The sequence below is a fragment of the Leptodactylus fuscus genome, chromosome 2 (genome assembly GCF_031893055.1).
Source record: "Leptodactylus fuscus isolate aLepFus1 chromosome 2, aLepFus1.hap2, whole genome shotgun sequence".
Taxonomy (NCBI): domain Eukaryota; kingdom Metazoa; phylum Chordata; class Amphibia; order Anura; family Leptodactylidae; genus Leptodactylus; species Leptodactylus fuscus.
In genome coordinates this window covers 199,373,813-199,395,465 of record NC_134266.1, presented here as the reverse complement: position 1 = coordinate 199,395,465, position 21,653 = coordinate 199,373,813, and the positions used below count along the sequence as shown (strand labels likewise).

The 21,653-nt window shown below is 39.5% G+C and overlaps 1 protein-coding gene across 5 annotated transcripts in view; it reads left to right on the top strand.

Moving 5' to 3' along the window:
* LMO7 (LIM domain 7) overlaps positions 1 to 21,653 on the top strand; it is a 125,729-nt gene that overhangs the window by 33,578 nt on the left and 70,498 nt on the right. For all 5 annotated transcript variants that reach the window (XM_075265407.1, XM_075265408.1, XM_075265406.1 and 2 more), the window contains exons 3-4: positions 3,663 to 3,733; positions 5,462 to 5,531. In XM_075265407.1, coding sequence (XP_075121508.1) covers positions 3,663 to 3,733; positions 5,462 to 5,531 — 141 coding nt within the window. The remainder of the gene's footprint in view (positions 1 to 3,662; positions 3,734 to 5,461; positions 5,532 to 21,653) is intronic.

Sequence of the window (21,653 nt, the reverse complement as noted above, 5' to 3'; positions counted from 1 at the left end):
GGGAAATAACCTCCAACCTCGATCCCGCTGGAAAAATTTACTCGATCGCCGATCGGAATCCGAACATTTCCGATCCCGATCTCTCAACCCTAATCATGACTAATACAAAAACACTTCATCATTGTCTTCTTTTATTGTATTTTTTAAACTTAAATGCAATGCATCACCACCAACTGACTGACTTATTTTTTTTTTCTAAACCAAGTTTTTATCATAAACTATTTTTTTGTCTTTTTATTTTTTTATTTCCATGTCACTGTCTGTATTTAAAAGAAATATTCAGCAGTTTTCATGCTGACCAGTTGCCAATTCTGTAGGGGGCATCTTTGCAGCAGTCATCTAATTTACATAACAAGCAATATTACAATAGAAGATAACGCCCCTGTAGATAAACCCTTTATGCACAGATGAAGTTACAGCTTTCTACTCCCACAGTGGCTGCCTAGAAAATTCTACAATCAGAATCTAAAAATAGATTGGGGCAAAGTTATATATTTCAGTATCTGGTTTTAATAAATACATTTTTAAAAACGGTGTCACATTCCTTTTAATGAAATTAAAAAAAAATAAATAAATATATATATATATATATATATATATATATATATATATATACGCGCAACACGTTTCTCTTTTTGTTAAGCTTACAAAAGGGCTTTTCATTTTTATTTCGACACTGTACTCGGCAATGACATCTCCATTGAGTATGTGTATAGCAGAAATGTGGCCTAACAGGACAGCATATCTTTGCCATTCACACCCTACAGGAAGTAATGAAGAAGAATGGATGACAAGACATTGTGAATCACATAGTCTTAATGACTTATTTGTCTGTATGGCAGTGGGCCACGGTGCAGTGTTTTGAGTACTTAAGCCTCCATCATACTTATAATGCCAATGTTTTCCTCTTCTTGGCAGAAAGAGACGATGTGATTGTTTTACTAGAGGGGGAATGGCTGATGTGATTTTGTACCATTGTATCTATCCCCCCTCCAATCCGACGTTGAGTATACCTTGAATAATACCCATTCCCATCCTGCCTGTATATTAAAGTCTTGATGAAACATATTTTCTCGCTTTTTCCCTTTGCTGTCATGTGAAGGTAAGAAGCACAACGCCTTCCAGGATTAGATAAGAAGGCAATGTAAATAGTTTCACAATTCACACTCATTTCAATTCTTTCAGTGCCCCACCTTCATTTGTTATTGTCACTGACTGTTTTATTTTAATAAGTATATTAATAACCATATTGCAATTCGCCTATGACATAATGTGTCCAGCCTATAGGAAGTCGACGCTATTCCTGTTATAGCCACTTTGACCTTAATTAACAAAGAAGAATTAAAATGAGCCCATTTTAGCTCTGATTTCATAGCCTGAATGCTCCTGGGGCCTGCACTAGTTAGGGCTGCTTCACTTATTATACGTCAGCCCTAATTATATTAGTTCATATTTAGCCAAAGAGATAGAAGATAAGAACGGTCACAAGAACGAAAACAAGTTACAGTTATGTCCACCCTTAATGTCCTATTATGCTTGTCAGTACACCTGCTAAACAGCTACAAAACCTATTGATCGGCACCAGCCGCGTTGCACAGGGCAATGCAGAAGACATGCTAAATTGGTTGTTTCCCCGGCACCTACTTTCATTGACTGTTGGCAGCAGGGCCATGTGCTGCAATCGTGCAATGATTTTCTGACGTTCTGAAAGCAGCCGATCATCCTATGAACAAGCAAATCCTCATTCATTGTTTGATTGTTGGCATTGTGAAGGTTATAATCATGTAATATATGAAAAACATTGTTATCCTTAAAAGCTGAATGCTAGATATAGTTGCTTATGCTTTAAACTTGTATAATGTTATATGATAAAATGGCACCTTTATCCAGGATGGGTGTAAGGAAAACAAATGCTTGGTTTGCTGTCAGAATACAGCTCCCCAAGGTTACCATGCAGGACTGGGAGTAGCTGGCTATATATGGAACTGCTTAAACTTTTTCTGTTTGATAGAGATGTATCATACCAATCAAGAATGAATATGAAAACTTACCTTGTTGTTCTCTCTTACTTTCTCTGCTACTATTTAACCCCCATGGTCTTAAATAAAAGTGCATCAGTATCTCCTTCATGGTTGAGAGAGGAACGAATACCAACATATAGAGTGGTTTGACTTCCTTACCGCCTGGCACTCAGTCTAATTAATTAGGATAACACCAGTTACCAGGGATTATTGGTCATTTAGTCATAAAAACTGCTTTGACCTTATCAGCACTATTAGGCTAATTTTGGGGAAAGATCATTTGTGCTCAATTTTCAGTTATATTGGCCGGTCTAATAGGGCCTTTATTGTAGCTTAAAATTAAAGTTGCCAATTTCTTTTGTAGCTAATCCAATCCAATATCTGGATACTTGAGCAATACCTGTGACACACTACAGCTTGCAACCACTGGGTAGTCACACAGAGCTATAGTATAGACGTCTCATAACAGAGTATCCTAAAATCATATTGGTTTGAAAATTTGATCATCTGATGCCAAATGTATTGGATATGTTAAGCCATGCAAATAGGTGGGGCAGGACACGTGTATAGTCGCCATGCACATGAGCATATCATGGCTCTATACAACTTCTGAGTGATACAAAACCATAATGTGATGTTAAAAACTTAAGTGGCGTCCTACTATAACTCTGAATCCAGTTTCGGATTATTTTTTTTTAAATATGAAGTTGCAGCAGTGTTTAAGGCTAGGTACACATCTGCGCCTGCTCTCTGCTAGGGAATTCTGTTCCCCATTCCGCTTGATAAATGCAGAGAGAAAAGTCTACATTTTTCGCCCTTTTTTGGGCAGAAACTCCAGGGTCCACGGGTAACCACTTTTTTAAGTGTATTAGGTTTAGGGGCCTCTGAGTGGAAATCTGAGCACAAGTGTGAACCTAACCTATCATAAAAGATAACAAAAGCCTTAGAAAACCCCATTGAGAGAGTTATATTAAAAGTTGTTATATCTGTTTGAATCTGACACAGAAGAAAAATTGTGCCGTGTTCTGCCTATGTACTTGACAGCCAAATCCTACTCGTTGTCATTGAAATGTCTACTTATGTGCAACTTGCATAATACTGAGCCATCTTTTACCATGCCATGGGATTGGGAAACAACTTGGGCTATAATCAATTTCTTATAATGAAATCTGTGTCCGGTCTCCGCTTTAGCCAATCCGTCTTCTGCTGAGAGAAACTGAACAGGAGACAAAAACCATGTGGTCAGTTTTCAAACCTATTCACTTGAATGGGTTTGCAAAGTGACCAGCCGTGTGCGTCTTCTGCCTGTCCACGGCCAAACTGTGTTTTTTTTTTTTTGTTTTTTTTTGCCGGACGCAGTGTCAGACATTGAAAAAAAAAAAACGGTTTTGCAGCGAACAGGCAAAAGACACACACGGGCGGTCGCTTTGCAAACCCATTCAAGTGAATGGGTGTGAAAACTGACTGCCGGGTTTCCATCTCCTGTCCAGTTTCTTGGGGCAGAAGATGGAAACCCGCCGGATTGACTAAACCGGACATCGGGCGCAGATGTGAACCCGTCACTTTGTTTCCAGTGAATATTGATATATTGTTGCTTCCTTTAATGATACCCAATACATCTTTATGTTTAAATTTTTTTAGGAGGTAACTGGAAAAGGTTTTGGGGAACAGGATTTCCGCTCTGCTCTTGAAAATGGAGTGCTCTTGAGTGAGTAAGTATCAAAGACTTCTACATTGAAGGAAAAAGCAGGGTGTGTGTATTCTTAGTGCCTACTACAGGTAATAAATTTAGTGATGTAAGTAGGCTTACCACCAAGCCCTTAAGAAGTATGTAGACAATTTTACCTGGACCAGCACACCCTGTAGAAATGATGGCAGTGTGATCCTGTCAGACACACCAATAAAAATAGTGTCGCTGCGCTCCATTGCTTTACTGTCATTTCTATATATACCGTATTTTTCGGACTATAAGACGCACTTTTTTTCCCCCAAATTTCGGAGGAAAATGAGGGTGCGTCTTATAGTCTGAATGTGGGTTTGCAGCATGGCCGCGCTACTGCCACCGCTGGTTTTCTTCAGCGGCAGTATCGCGGCAATCCGCAGGCCCCGGTAGCTAAGACAGTCCCCGGCATCTGCTGTAATAGACCGGCGGATGCCGGGGAGTGTCTTAGCTGCCGGGGCCTGCAGATTGCCGCGCTACTGCCACCGCTGGTTTTCTTCAGCGGCAGTATCGCGGCAATCCGCAGGCCCCGGCAGCTAAGACAGTCCCCGGCATCTGCTGTAATAGACCGGCGGATGCCGGGGAGTGTCTTAGCTGCCGGGGCCTGCAGATTGCCGCGCTACTGCCACCGCTGGTTTTCTTCAGCGGCAGTATCGCGGCAATCCGCAGGCCCCGGCAGCTAAGACAGTCCCCGGCATCTGCTGTAATAGACCGGCGGATGCCGGGGACTGTCTTAGCTGCCGGGGCCTGCGGATTGCAGCGCTACTGCCGCTGAAGAAAACCAGCGGTGGCAGTAGCACGGCCATACTGCAAACCCACTCCTCCTCCACAGGTCCCGACAGTTAGTTAGCCCCCCCCCCCCATACCTTTAGTGATGCAGGCCGGCTCTTGCACGGCGAGGCCGCAGGAGCCGGCCTGTTCCGATGACAGCCGGGAGCCTAATGAAGGCTCCGAGGCTTGTCATAAATATATATTACTATCGCGGCTGGTCTATGACCCTCCGCGATAGTAATGTATAGAATCTCCCATAGACGGCAATACACTTGTATTGCCGTCTATGGGACTTGCAATCAAATGATTGCAGGTTCAAGCCCCCTAGGCGGGGGATATTAAAATAGTAAAAAAAAATAAAAATAAAAAAAAACACTTAAAAAAATATAATAAAAAATAAAATAAATAAAAGTTCACCTCCTTTCCCTAGAATACATATAAAAGTATAACATTACTGTGAAACATATACATTAGGTATCCCTGTGTCTGAAAATGCCCGGTCTACACCTGGCCCCACAAAAAAAACGCCCTATACATCCCCGTACAGCTGCAGGGTCACCTGTCAATGTGGCCTTGCAGCTGTTCCAAAACTACAACTCCCATATATTAAATATTTTACCATTTTTTGCCTGAAAATTTTTTTTCCCTATTTTTCTCCTCTAAAACCTGGGTGCGTCTTATAGTCCAGTGCGTCTTATAGTCCGAAAAATACGGTATATACTGTATATACTGTAAGCCAGTTATTTTTGATTATAGAACATATCTCCATTATCGCTTTCATTTTGTCATCTTCAGTTCACCTTCACGACCTTTCTAAACCTCCACCACCTTCAGGTCTTCAGATATTAGTCAGTAAAGAACAGAATGTCACATAGAATTCATCATGTTTGCCTGGTGGTAGGCTCCATACTATACTATTTTACAATTCTTATGTTTTAATTTCATTTAGCCTTGTTAACAAGATCAAGCCTGGAATAATTAAAAAGATTAACAGACTGTCCACACCTATAGCTGGCTTGGTAAGTATTCTGCAATAGCAATGCAAAAAATGTAAATTGCATTCCATGACGTTGTCTACTGCTAAGTACACAATACTAGAGCTATCTATCTATCTATCTATCTATCTATCTATCTATCTATCTATCCATCCATCCATTAATCCATCCTTAAATAGATAGACTTTAACATTGATAGCCTGTCCTCAAGCTAGGCCATCATTATCAAATCAGTGGGGGTTCAACTCTCAGCTCCTTTACTAATCAGCTGTTTGAAGGGTCTGCAGTGCTTGCCTTGTTTAGTAGGCACAGCACCATACATTTCGTGACCTCTGTGTGCGATTCTGCAGCTCTGTCCTATTTAAAAGTTTACCACCACCCCAAGCATATTCAGTTTCTACCACTACATTATACAGCTTTGAAGCGTATGCCATTGGTGCACTGCGGGCTGTCCTTCAGCCCTGGTACTACTGCTGTTGCTGCTCAAATAAGATGGGTGATGTCATAGCAATGGGAAGACATCTCATTGCCCAAGTTGGCACAAGCAGGAGAAGGTAGGTGTCTGAGTGACGAGCAGTGCTTCAGGAAGCTGAAGGCCAGTCTCCAGTGCACCAACTGCCTAGCTTGCATAAGTGTTTGTACTCCAGCGGTAACACGGTGGCTCAGTGGTTAGCACTGCAGCCTTGCAGCGCTGGAGTCCTGGGTTCGAATCCTGCCAGGAGCATCATCTGCAAGGAGTTTGTATGTTCTCCTCGTGTTTGCGTGGATTTCCTCCCATATTACAAAGACATACTGATAGGAAAAAATGTACATTATGAGCCCTATATGGGGCTCACAATCCACAAAAAAAGTGTTTGTACTCCAATTATAAAACAAAGACTTACACCACAGAGATATGATTATCATTGTAATGTGGTGGTGACAGCAGTTGAGTATGCTTGAGGAAGGAGGTCGACCCCCTTTAAGTAAAAATGACATCTGCCTACCAGGCATAGGCCCTATAGAACAGGCAGCACTGTCTATTAATGAAGGGCCACGGCAAGCATATAAGCTTCCCGCTCCTTCAAATGGTTTATGAAGGTCCTGACTGATTCATACACAAGACAGAACTCACTTTTTCTGTGTAAGTCTTTAAGAGCCAAGATGGTATGTCAACTGACAGGTCAGTCTGCTGATCACTTGACCAGCCAGGCGACTGTACTGAGGCTGAATAACATGATCGAGGCAACCGGTGAGTGAGTGCATTGCTCAGTTTTTATTAGTGTGGCCTGAACTTTACTGAAGTGGAGCTATAAACTACTTGGGTCAACTAGTTTTTAATGGTTTGCAATGACCATACATCATCTACTAAGACAGGACATGTGGAGAGTATACAATTGTTCTATGGAAGCCTACATATACAGTAGTTTAGGAATGCAAGTAAACGACAAATCATGATATTATGTGAGAATGGGTTCGTTGCATTTTGCAAAGGTTGTATAAGAGTACGTGGTCTTTGAATGAAAAATGTAGCCAAGTACATTGGAAGGGTTGAGGAAAGATGTGTGTTTCCTGGGAATGAAGCAAAATGATCACATTCACAAGTTGCTGATATGAGACGAGGGCTGCTTTTTTTTTTTTCTCCTTATCTGTCTTTTGCCATATTTTCGCTGTAAAGTTACTTGACATATGGGTGTATGAATTTGCTTAATGGCTTTCTTTCCTTTTTACAGTTTTATTTTTTCCTGCCTTTGTTTTCTCATCAGCAGCTGTTGGTTAGGAAGCTTTTGTTTCAATGTGCTAAATAATGTGTAAGTGATAAAATATCATTAAAAGTGCTTAAATCATTTTCCATATGTAATGAGCATGTTATATAGCCACACAATGCGGAGGTCAGATTATTGTTTTGTCTTAGCCGCTGTAAATTGTTAAATGTTTTCCTGTTTTCTGTATTCTTGGTATTTCATAAATACTAGGATTTTACCTCTATTGCGGAATTGGGAAAAGTGAGATGGGAAAAGAGCACTGGTTGTTTGGCTCCGTACCAGTGTTTATATAAAACCTTTTCACCCTGTGCTTACTAGGTTAGTTTGTGCACCAACTATCCCAGCATGCTTTTGGGCGATTATGGACTGTAGTTTACCGTTTATGTTCAAAGAAATCAGATGTCTCTTGTTTTCTGTGTGCACCTTACAATGAATGGAAAATCAGTCAGTATGTGAGCCATTTGTTAAGTGGCAAGAACAGAATCCTATCTGATCAATGGAATGCAGGGAAAGGATCTCTAAACTATTGGTATTTGGAAGGATTCCACCACTTCTCCAAGCAATATACAACTGTCACCTCCATGTTTATATAGCACATTACAGTGATTAAAAAAACATATCTTTGTTATGTATGTCACTTTTGTAGATTAGGAGAAAAAAAATCACTTTGAAATCACATGCATGTAAGGCATTTGGTGCACTGGGAGCAGGACTTCAGCTTTTGCTACTCAGACTCCTACCATCTTCTGCCTGCGCCCCTTGATGCAGTGAGAGTTGATCCCTCCCACTGTTCTGACATCACTCATCACTTAGGGCACATGCAGTCTTTTCTTGGCTTTCTTTTACTTGAGGCTCCTTGTATTACTGTTAGTGAATCTGTGAACAAACTACATTTACCATGATGCATCACTTTCTGTATACCACTTTCTACACTTCAATGCAATGAAATTGCAGTTAATGAATCACTCGCACATCTGGGGTCATATGTTCTTTGATGTTTCAAGTTCACTCTTTTATCCAGTATGAAAGATGCTGAAGTATTGGCAGCACATTGCCCTGTTCAAATGGGGATGTGCTGCTGATCATCAGTGCAGCCAGCTCTCCAGGGGGGCGACTTAATACTTATGGGTCTGCAGTGATAATATACTGAATTAGATTGGTGATGGTGGTTGCCAATATAGTTGGGTACACGTTTTAATGACTTGATGGAAGAAGACAACTTCACTTTTTACTGGCGACTCTTTAAAAAAAATTAAAAAAATTGCAAGGAATATCAAATTTTAAAATTTTCAACTGCTATGTATTAAATACTAAAAGATCTCTTATTTTCTGCTTCTCAATGCTACCACTTTCTGGAAAGGATTTTCTCAGCCGGACAGGTACATTTGTTTTCTTCATACATTTTATTTGCTGTAACACATGCTGGGGAACAAACTTGCAATACCTTTAGTAGTAGTACATTTGATGCAGTGTTTTGAGGCCCTAAGTTGAGTCAGTTTGGAAGAACCGTATATTGTTAAACCTTGTAAGGTCTGCAGTGATCATTCTTTCTATGTTCCTTTTCTTGACTGAATGTACATACTAAAACATAAATGAAAATAGTTGAATGAGTTAGCTTCTCTGGCACTGCTTTCTTGTGGGGAGGAAAAACAATCATAGAAAGCCCAAACTGTAAGAGCTTATGTCTTGATATCAAGCATTGTGAGGAAATGCACAAAACCCCCTCAAGTAGTAAAGCCACACATAAGCAAGAATTAAAACGTACCTTCACTTATTAAACAACTTTTTTTAATGAATAGTACAGGTGACTATAAGAAACTTTGTAATATACCTTATTAAAGAAATATGTTTCCTTCTCTACTTATGTAAAATGTTACTTAGCCTAATATTAGTCTATGGAGAGGGGTGGGAGTCTTCTGGAAACCAGCAATTACTGCTGCTGCTACACTGTGATTGAATGAACTTTTTTTTTTTGCGAATGCTGAATCTTGAAGATACTGCTTTATCACGCCACAGAATGAGGCGACAAGTCAAATAACTAGTCATCCACTTCCCCTTCCCATCTCCATAGAGTTCTGATGTGAGATGAACATATATAGAGGGTTCCTTTGTATACTGTCTTAGTGAAGGCACTGAGGAGGAGATCAGTCCAGTAAGTGGAGAAGGAAACAGATTTCTTGAAGATATATCATAATTTTTTTTTATATTAATCTGTACTTTTCATTTATGAAAAGTTGTTTTGTTTGGAGGTAGGCTTTAATGTACGTAATTGCAATGTCTTGGTCATAATGTAATTATCAATGACTGGATAGCAATGAGATCTTTGGGTACATAAGTAGGTTAACTGTCCATCTGGTGTTCCTGCTCCATTGTTAAACTACTGAATGATGATTAAAATAAGAAGTTGTTTCCAGAAAACTAAAGAGACTTGTGCTTTAATGCCAGCTTTGGCTACTAAGTTCTTTGTTTTGCAAATTTACGGTTTTAAAACATGAGTAGATCCTGCACAGTGCCAAAGATAATCTAAAGAAACAGAAATTCAGATTGTTCATTTTATCTCTCCATCTTGTAAGGTGGCCAAAATGTTATTTTAGACTCCTGCTGGAAGCAAAGTCGATGATCAGTGGCTTTCCCACAAAAGGACAGAAAACCGACACGCCAAAGCCTTCTTTGTTTCCAATTGTGCCAAAATGTACAGTACAATATGTTCATTGTAAGGGGGATACAGATACACTTGGTACACACATTTGCTTTCCAATTTGGTAAAAAAAATGTAGCGGATTATTGCCTCACATACATGACATTTAATAAACTGTACACTGATCGGCCATAACATTAAAACCTCTGATAGGTAAAATTAGTAACATTGATCACCTTGGAACAATGGCATCTATCGGGTTCAGTTATATTGGGCAGCAAGTAAATGGTCAGTACTCAAAGTTGATGAGTTTGAAACAGGAAAAAAAAAAGGGTAATTAGAAACATTTGAGAAGCTTTGACAAGCACCAATTGTGAATATTAGACAACAGATTCAGAGTATCACCAAAATAGCCGGTTTTGTAGGGTTTTCCCTCAGTAGCTTTTACCTACCACTAGTGGTCTAGGGAAGGACCACTGGTGGTATAGTGACAGGGTGATATGCTGTCAAGGTTAATTGATTATCATGGCCGGCGAAGCTTAGCTTGCTTGGTCTAATCCCGTGGAAGATGTACCGCAGCGCAAAAAGTTACAGCTGGCTAATACAAAATAGGTGTCAGAACCACGGTGCTTGCCAGGTTGCACCAAATATGGCTATTTAGTCACAGACTAGCATGCTAACACCTGTACACTGCCAAATGTATAAAATCAGCTACGTAATAATCAGAATTAGACCATAGGGCCATGGAAGAGGTTGGCTTTCTATGTGACTGGTCCCACTGCACATTTGTGCTGCTTACCTGTGAACGTGACTGCAGCAGGATGCACCATGGTAGGTTGGAAAGTAAGGGGGAGTTCACACTACCGTTGGATTCCGTCAGGAGTGTCCGTGGCTATTGTCCAAACAAGATTTTAGCAACAGACACTAGCTGGTCTGTCTGAAATTTCCGATAATTTCAATGGGATTTTATCTCGAGTCCGTTAGTGGCTGATTACACCCACGTCCGTTTTTTCAAGCGGAGAAAAAAAAAATCCTACATGCAGGACTTTTCTGTCAGTTTCAAAAAACGGACAGCAAGTGTCAGTTTTTTGGGGCTTTTTTTTTTTTTTTTTTTTTTACATTGAAGTCTATGGGCAACGGACAGTAACTGATAACTTTTTTTTTTTTTTTTTTTAAATGGACACCTTCTGAATGGAATCCAATGGTAGTGTGAACCCTACGTTAGACCTTGAGTATTGGCCTTCATACTGATGATACTTTGACTTTTACCACATACCAAACATTGTTGCAGACTGTACTGCATCATGGAAGTGACCTCCTTACCCTGCCCACTGCAGAAATGATTGTTAAATGGTTTAACTCCATCTTGCCTGAGGCATTTTTCGATTTTTGTTTTGAGCCCTCGCCTTCCAAACACTTTTTTTTTTTTTTTCATTTATAGAGCCATATGAGGGCTTAATGTTTGAAGGGTAAATAGTTCTACATAATGTTGCCATTTATTATCCTGTACAATGTACTGGGAAAGGGGGGGAATCAAAATTGGAGAAAGAGTGCAAGTCACCTGTATGCTATGTTTTGGTAGCATTCCGGTTTTAAAAATGTTGGGAATGGGATAAAGGGAGTCTACCATCTCCCACAAGTATATTCAGCCATCACTTCTGTGTTTCAGTGTAAAGTAATAGTGCGAAGAAGGCAGTTTGGTGCACTCATGGCACTCCTTTAGCTCCTGGAGCATTGCTGTTCCCACTTGAACCACTCCCTTCTCCTGCCTGAGGACGAACTCCCTCTGCATGGAGTGCACAGGCAGGAGAAGAGAGGGGTTGAAGTCGTAAGAGAACATATTGTTTCAAAGCATTTTTTTCCCAAATCTACAAAAGTGATTGTGTAACATTGGTATGTTGTTTATCACTGTAATTGTGCAATGTAACATGGTGGTGACAGTTGAATATGCTTGGGGGATAGAGCAGGTGGACTCCCTTTAATGGAATATTTCCATCTCAAAGATCCTGTGTTAACTGCTAGCTTATGTAAATTGAAGCGTTCTTAATACATTTCTATAGAAATGCTGCTTTGTTTGCCTTTTATGAAAAATATTCCTCCCATTGCTTACACAAGTTGTCAAGGAACCTGGTCTGCATCACTCCTCAACTAGCATTATAAGTTTGATGATGTGACTTTCTGCTCTCTGGAGGGGTTGGGGGCTGATTTGTCAGATCGGGCTTGTTCTCAGAGCTTTTATCTCCTCATCTTCCAAGCAATCAGGTCAGCTAATTTCAGTTTGCTGATAAAGACAGTGTCTGTTATCCCTTTATGACGATAGCATTGAGTTTACTGCAAATCCCCTGTCAGTCCTGACAGCATGTAAGTTTATCGTTCTCTCCAAACCTGTATAATGTAATATATGTTTATTGTGCATATTATTTGATTGCATTTATATTAGATTTCTTGTAATGGTAAAGGCAATGTCTATGTCTACTAAGAATTCATAGTACCCTCTCCATCAAACAGTCAAAACTTGCCTACCAGCTTGTTGAAGAATTCAGGAAGTGAAAAGAAGAGATAGCAGACAAGCTGGTGAGGGAGGGAGTTGGGAAAACCCCCTTTAAGTTACATGGCAGAGAATTCATAGTGTCGACTTGGCCATCAAATTTCTCAGATCTCAATCCAGTTGAGCATTTGTGGGATGTGATGTTAAATCGAGACCAATTCATGAGACTCCACCATATAACTTACATGGCTTATGATGTTTTTACGCATAACTTTTTTGGCTCTGCAGTACTTTTAGAAGTTTTGAGTACTTAATATTTGTTTTTGCTCCATAATCCATTTCTGGCTTTGGCTCAAAAAAGTGTTTCTAAAAAATGCTTAGTGTGAAAACACCTTTAAAGGTTCTACTAATAACAGATTAGGTGCAGAGGTGTGGTGGAGCCCCTGACATGAGGGATCTACACAATATTAGGCAGGTAGTTTCATTTTCTAAGGCTGATCAATGTATATAAATTTAGTAGTGTTGAGAAGTGGTCCACCATCATCAGTGATGTATGTAGACCAATACCAATCAGTATATAGACCAGCATAGGTGGTTAATCTTTGTTCAAAGGGTTTGTCTAAGATTAGAAATGAGGTCTGCTTTTCTAGAAATACTGTTACGTTTGATCTTGAGCTTTTGGTTATTGCAGCACTGCTACATTCACGTGAATGGGCCTGAGATATAACTCCAAAAACAAGCCATGGACAAAAGTGGCTTCATTTCTGAAAAACGCACAAAAAAGCCAATCGCATCTTTCTTTTTATAAGATCAGCTCTCTGATGCGACACACTGTAGTGTTAATGTTTAATCAGTCATATAATAGTACATGTAACTGGTGTGGCTAGAAAACTGCTAGGTAGGACAGTTTCAACATAGCTGTATTGGGCGTGTATTAGCCATGCAACATAACTGTCATATCTTTTCCCTAATAAGGATTGCTGTGAGAACTGGAGATTGCATAACACCCTCTATATGTACACATGTTTATCTTGATGTTACTAAGAGATTGTATATTGCTTCTACACTAATAAATGCCAGGAGTCTTTGACAGTATGAATTACACTGTAACTTGTAACTTGCCTGCCAAGGAAAATATTCAAAAAGTTTTTATTCCCTTGGAAAGGTTCACCTTCTACACCTTCTCTCCTCTTTTTTCGCCCTTTTTGGGTGGTAACCGTACAGATCCCATTATAACCTATTGGGTTTCATGGGTTTCCTAAGGTAATCACTTTTTTATGTTGATTAGGTTTTTGTTGGGGCCCCCCGAACGCAGATGTGCACCTAGCCTTAGTAGTCTTCATTTATGGTTTTGGCTTACAAAGACTAATGTAATTCATAATCTGTAATTGGTTCCATTCAAGTGTTCCTAGGAATGCTTTTTCCAGATGATAGAGAATAGAGAGATACCGAGCACACTTATAGTGTAGATGGTCTATTATAAATATATAGATGAATTATCTGGTGTTTATGAAAAGAACTCAGGACCTGGTGGCCTCTCACCTGATCGGGTTGTGACTCCGTTCACAACTCCGTTTTCAGCAATATTAGGCTTCGTCAGAGTGAGAGTGGCAGCACGTCTCTATAACACTGGTCAAAAACCAGGAGGATGCACCAATGGAAGAACAAAAGGACGGCGCTCTCAGGTCCAAAGGAATTTATTCAAAAAGAAGATTGCACAACGCAAAAACAGTTGCCGCGTTTCGGGTCGGAACCCTTTATCAAGTGCGTAACTAGTTAAAAACAATAAATATAGTATATGTATAAAAAACATGAATATACAAAGACATAATTTAAAAAACAGATTAGCTTGTCAAAGAAAAAAACAACAGACCACGACGTTATTAGGCAAGAAAATCATTTACCTATAAACCCAGAACCTATAAACAAATCCAAGGTATATCATATGAATTCTGAATTAAGCTCAGGTGATGTATTACACATCATTAGTCATAGACAAACTATTATATATTGATCATATTATTCATACTCGAGATAACTATAGATCCTTAACATCCCATATGTTCAGTGACTATTATTATATTTCATTAGAACAAGATTCCAGCAATAATATTGTCTTACCTTCACTAATCGAGCTTCACTCAAGCTAGGAAGAAATAAACTCTATCCGGAGCGCCTCGGCCTATTTAACCGTACCGCCCCATGTGCCACTTCCGGAGGAAAAAGATGCGGTCCAAGCTGGAACGCATGCTCATTAGCTAGATGTTACGAGCCTTTGTGCAAATTTTTTCGGCGGAATATTCTATCACCACAAGAGCACGGGCACTCCGCCCGCACCAGAGAAACCAACAGTACGGGCTAAGAAAAAACGGTGGTACGACCTATCAAGAGTCGTATAGCTAAGTATGCAAATGTGAATAAAAAATAAAATAAAAGGAAGTCATGCGGTTCAACCTGGAACGCATGAACTTCTGCGCATGCGTAAAAGGACAATCTGCTATACGAGTCATCTAAAAGAATTCATAGTGATGATATTTGCCTAGGACGTAACATAAAAGTTTAGAAAATGATTCTAATTAGAAAACATAAAAATCTATATGATTACATTCCTAAAAATATATATATATATATATATATATATATATATATATATATATATATATATATATATAGCCCACCATGTTCATGATATACTCGATATTGGTACATTAAATTTCTATCTGACTATTATACAAATTAAAAATGAAAAATAAATTGAATAATTTAAATAGTTTAAAACATGCATTTCAACCAATTATATAGGCCCTTCCCTAAAAATACACCTTTTAGTTAACAGTATACATTAAGAATGACCAAAAGGATTATACAAGGTAACTCATCTGTTTACATCCTCAGTTGCGATATTTAGGCCCGCTGGATGTAATGTATTAAATTTAAACATCCAGAACATCTCTTTTTTATTTAGCTTACTCAGTCTATCACTATTACCCGGGGGAACCCAGTCAATTGGTGTTACCAAAAATCCGCTGAAGCTTTTGTTGTGATGTTCAGCTGCATGTCGCGACACACTATGTTTCATGTAACCGTTTGTGACATTCGAGCGATGCTTGTTGATACGCTCGCTTAATTGTCTAGATGTTCTGCCTATATATTGGAGGCCACACGGGCATTCCAATAAATATATTACAAATGACGAAGTACAATCAAGATGGTATTTTAATCTAAAAATTTCGTTGGAAGTGAAGCTACTAATCTCACATACTTTATTTCTAATTGATCTGCAGCACTTGCATCTATTACGGTTACAACGGAAACTCCCTCCGGAGGAGGTATTAGTTGTTACGGAGGTTGTATTGGATGACCGTAATTTACTGGGCGCTAGAATACTTTTGAGCGTTCGTGCCCTTCTAAAGGTGAATTTGGGTCTTATAGGAAGAACCTTTTTAAGAAAAGGGTCATTCTGTAGGACTGGCCAATGTCTCATAATAATATCTTAGTTAGTAGAATTCTAATACCTATGGCATCCATCTATCAGGGAAATCGGACTCAAAATCAATTGAATTTTTGGATCTAGTACTAACAAGTGAAGAGGGTAAGATCTATACAAAAACATTTTTTAAGACTGTGGATTGTAATAGTCTGCTAGACTTCCATAGTCTTCACTATAGAAAGTGGAAGCAAAATGTTCCCTATGGACAGTTTTGCCGTATACGGCGAAACTGTACAAGGGATACAGATTTCCAACTTCAAAGCAACATTCTCACAGGGAGATTCCGAGAAAAAGGGTACCCTGTTAAAATGATTGAAGCTGCATACCATAGAGCAAGCGGACTCAACCAACAGGAATGTCTTGCTCCAAGACAATCCGTGAAAACTAATGAGTATGAACTGAATTTCATAACGGCCTTTAGTTCATCTCATCAACAGATCAAAGATATTATTATGAGACATTGGCCAGTCCTACAGAATGACCCTTTTCTTAAAAAGGTTCTTCCTATAAGACCCAAATTCACCTTTAGAAGGGCACGAACGCTCAAAAGTATTCTAGCGCCCAGTAAATTACGGTCATCCAATACAACCTCCGTAACAACTAATACCTCCTCCGGAGGGAGTTTCCGTTGTAACCGTAATAGATGCAAGTGCTGCAGATCAATTAGAAATAAAGTATGTGAGATTAGTAGCTTCACTACCAACGAAATTTTTAGATTAAAATACCATCTTGATTGTACTTCGTCATTTGTAATATATTTATTGGAATGCCCGTGTGGCCTCCAATATATAGGCAGAACATCTAGACAATTAAGCGAGCGTATCAACAAGCATCGCTCGAATGTCACAAACGGTTACATGAAACATAGTGTGTCGCGACATGCAGGTGAACATCACAACAAAAGCTTCAGCGGATTTTTGGTAACACCAATTGACTGGGTTCCCCCGGGTAATGGTGATAGACTGAGTAAGCTAAATAAAAAAAGAGATGTTCTGGATGTTTAAATTTAATACATTACATCCAGCGGGCCTAAATATCGCAACTGAGGATGTAAACAGATGAGTTACCTTGTATAATCCTTTTGGTCATTCTTAATGTATACTGTTAACTATAAGGTGTATTTTTAGGGAAGGGCCTATATAATTGGTTGAAATGCATGTTTTAAACTATTTAAATTCAATTTATTTTTCATTTTTAATTTGTATAATAGTCAGATAGAAATTTAATGTACCAATATCGAGTATATCATGAACATGGTGGGCTATATTTATATATATATATATATATATATATATATATATATATATTTTTAGGAATGTAATCATATAGATTTTTATGTTTTCTAATTAGAATCATTTTCTAAACTTTTATGTTACGTCCTAGGCAAATATCATCACTATGAATTCTTTTAGATGACTCGTATAGCAGATTGTCCTTTTACGCATGCGCAGAAGTTCATGCGTTCCAGGTTGAACCGCATGACTTCCTTTTATTTTATTTTTTATTCACATTTGCATACTTAGCTATACGACTCTTGATAGGTCGTACCACCTGTCACGGAGCAAAGGTATACGTCCTTCCTCCGGAAAATATCTTGAATCAACAGGGACGCAAGAGGTCGGGAGACAACAGCAATTTATTGTAATCCACAAAGTTAGTAGCCGGCGGCGGTCACATCAACCGTAATAACAATAAGTCCACAGAAGTCACAATCCAATGATAGCTTTGGCTCCTTGGTCCTGTAACTAAGTCCTGGCTCTCTGCAGAGCTGTGCACAGGCCGGCTAACACATACTAACTCCAGCTACAACTATATACTAAGACTGTTACACCTATATCTGTGGGTGGGAAGGGCTGAGTCACAGATCCTTCCCCCCTCACCTATACCAAGGAGAGCAGACTCCCTGTCTACTATGGACAATGCACCATCCAACCTCTTCTTGGAGACACTGATCAGATTATCTCCACCCATTGTCCTCACTGGTCCTCACTAGTTAGAGGTATTTGCATACAATGTGCTAACACACTAGACCCTAATCAGCCAACTACACATTGATGTATATAACAGGTTAGAGAATACATTCCACATGAAATATATATTACACATGGCCTATAGTATGGACTCTAACCATCCCGTGACACCACCGTTTTTTCTTAGCCCGTACTGTTGGTTTCTCTGGTGCGGGCGGAGTGCCCGTGCTCTTGTGGTGATAGAATATTCCGCCGAAAAAAATTTGCACAAAGGCTCGTAACATCTAGCTAATGAGCATGCGTTCCAGCTTGGACCGCATCTTTTTCCTCCGGAAGTGGCACATGGAGCGGTACGGTTAAATAGGCCGAGGCGCTCCGGATAGAGTTTATTTCTTCCTAGCTTGAGTGAAGCTCGATTAGTGAAGGTAAGACAATATTATTGCTGGAATCTTGTTCTAATGAAATATAATAATAGTCACTGAACATATGGGATGTTAAGGATCTATAGTTATCTCGAGTATGAATAATATGATCAATATATAATAGTTTGTCTATGACTAATGATGTGTAATACATCACCTGAGCTTAATTCAGAATTCATATGATATACCTTGGATTTGTTTATAGGTTCTGGGTTTATAGGTAAATGATTTTCTTGCCTAATAACGTCGTGGTCTGTTGTTTTTTTCTTTGACAAGCTAATCTGTTTTTTAAATTATGTCTTTGTATATTCATGTTTTTTATACATATACTATATTTATTGTTTTTAACTAGTTACGCACTTGATAAAGGGTTCCGACCCGAAACGCGGCAACTGTTTTTGCGTTGTGCAATCTTCTTTTTGAATAAATTCCTTTGGACCTGAGAGCGCCGTCCTTTGGTTTTTCCAGATGATAGTCCTATACCTGGTGCATCCCAGTTGCACCTATACTTGCTATTGCTGTAAATGTGGACGTTCAGGTACATCCTGGTAATTAAAGCATCGCTTATTAATCCAAGATGTTCCATGCGTAGGAGTCTTAACTGTGTGGCCAATTGACTATGCGGTCGAAAAGTAAAGAAAGATTATTGGCAGCACATTGCCCTGTCTAAACAAGGATGTGCTGCTGATAGACAGTGCAGCCAAATGGGGGAAAGCCATTGTTATCAGCTTCTCCAGGCTAGGATTGACCATCAGATTGGCTGAGCTGCTTGTGGTTAACCTCTTGTAGTGGAAACCCTTGCCACCCCTGCCACATGAAAAATGTAATTCAGTCTGCAGGCAGCAGGTCATAGAATAAAAGTAGCTGAGCAGATTGATTTGTAGGTTTGTGGGAGAAGAATCGGTATAACCTGTTATTTATCCATTGAATTTTCTACTTTTTCTGTGTTGAGGGGTTGCAAGGGTTGTAGGAACGATGTGATGACGTCACTCACATAGCTCCTGCAGGTCACTGAACACTCCAGGAGAGGAGAAACAGAAATAGGTTGAACGAGGAGAGTATTATATTAAACTTTTGGGGGGACATTAGACTTGGGAGAGATAAAGGGGGACATTAAACTGGGGACAGAGAGGGGCAATTAAAATGGGGGCAGATGAAGGGGGACATTATGTTGTGGCAGATGGAAGGGGTATTAAACTAGTGGTCATTGAAAGGGGCAATTAAACTGGGAATGGGACATTAAATTGGTGAAAGAGGAAGGGGGCATTAAACTGGGGACAGATGGAAGGGGGACATTAAACTGGATGGGCAGATGGAGGGTGACCTTAAATTGAGAGCAACTGGAGGGGGATCATTTCCTGTCAGCAAAAAATCTGAAAACCACAAAAAAAAACTCTCCTAAAACTTCACTTTTAATATGTTAAATATAAAACCTCTGTAGACACCAACTGATAGACACAAAATAATATAGGAGAACCCCCAATATAAAAGTGCAAAATCCCAGATTAATGAAAAAAAAAAGGCAAAAATAAATATATAAAATCACATTCAACACATTTCCTGCTGCTACATTCAGGGTTCACCAAGGAATAAAAATAAAATAATTGGTTACGTGAGCCTCCCCTATTGCTGCAGACATCCCAACCAGCTATCCGTATAACCAGAAGTACAGGCTGCTAAGGTAGTAATGGAGATTCAAGCAATAATGGAAACAAATATCTAGGAAAACTCCTATTGGATAGAATCAGAGGTAATAATCTAACACAGCGATGATTGAATCCTCTCATTAGATATATAAAAGCTAACTATAATACATAGGTATAGCAGATAGTAAACCTGAATAGAGGTAGTAAACCTACATATGGTATTTTCCAATAAAGCTATAGTACAAATACCTGCTATTATAAATAAATCACCCACCCCATAATACTATTACTCCAATGGTTTTGATACTCCTCTGAACTCTAGTGGTAGGGCTAGAAGTACAGGTGGACATCCAGCCTTCAAACTTTACACCATCTGGGTGGAGAGCATGAAACCTATGTGTCTGAAGAGATGCAAGCAGCTCCATGTCCTTCTTAGCATAGGAAGAACTGCGATTTCAATAGAAAAATAATATACTGAATCTTTTCACACACAACTCTACATCAATCTGCTCTGCTGCTTCTGCTCTAAATATAATATGCTGCCAACAGATTGAACAGCATGCTTGATGTGACAGGTTCCCTTTAAGGTTCAATTCACACACAGTGGGGGAGTTTTATCATGGGTGGGATTTTTAAAGTCCGATATGCAGGAGTCTTTCCCATAGTCTGCATCGTATTTATCACACTCTTTAAAAAAAAAATTGTATCCTGGAGTCAATTATTTTTGTTCCGAAATGTTGCTGTTAATGTGTTTTGTGACTATTTAGGTTTAGTCCCCGTGTTGCGGTAACACAGCTTTTTTTAGATGCAGATTTTGCTTCAGTTTTTTGAGCCAAAGCCAGGAGTAGATTGAGCAGAAGGGAGAAGTACTTCTGATATATTTCCCATTCCTTTTGTAGTCATTCTTGACTTTGGCTCAAAAAAATGCAGCAAGCTGTGTTTCCGCAACGTGGGGACTCGGTCATAGGCTAAGGCCCCATGGGCCGGAAATGCTGCGCTAAAGCGCTGCGGGAGCAACTGCAGTGGGAACGCATCGCGGTTCTTCCAGCAGCACTTTGAACAGAAAGATTGAGAGTTTTCCTCCGCAGACTTTGTCACCATTATATCTATGGGAAAGCCGACGGCGTTTTCGTAGATACAATTAACATGCTGTGATTTCCAAAACTGCGTCGGTTTTGAAAATCGCAGCATGTTCGCGCTGCGGATTTTAACGCATCTACTTTGCTGTTCCTGCATAATGCCGCGTTTTTGCCCACGGCGTTTCCGGCCAATGGGGCCCCGGCCTTAAAATAGTAGTAGATAATTCTAATGTTTTTCAGCTCAACAGGCCACCATTGCCCAATTTCCCACAAGCCTTTCAAAAGTGAAGTGGGTGGTCTAAAAATGCAAACTGTTGCAAGTTTTTGGTACAGAAAACTGGAAGAAGTCAAGCTCTCCGCACCCCAACCCAACCCCTCTGCTATGATTGATGTCTTTTAGTCTTAGTCCAGCTATTGCTTTGACATTAGTAAGTGAATATGTTCCCTTTTAGTACTGTATGGCAATTATGAAGCAAAAACAGGTTTATTTTGTCTCTTCAGTAGTTTTTATTTTGCATGTTCAAAAGAGTAAGCACATGGATTGTTTCTACTCGCGTTCACAGATCTGATTCCTCTTTCCCTTTTTCAGTAGTTCTTATTAATTCCTGCTGTGTTAGTAACATCCTCAGGGACAGGGGGTTATGGCCCAGCCTACTAGAACATTACAG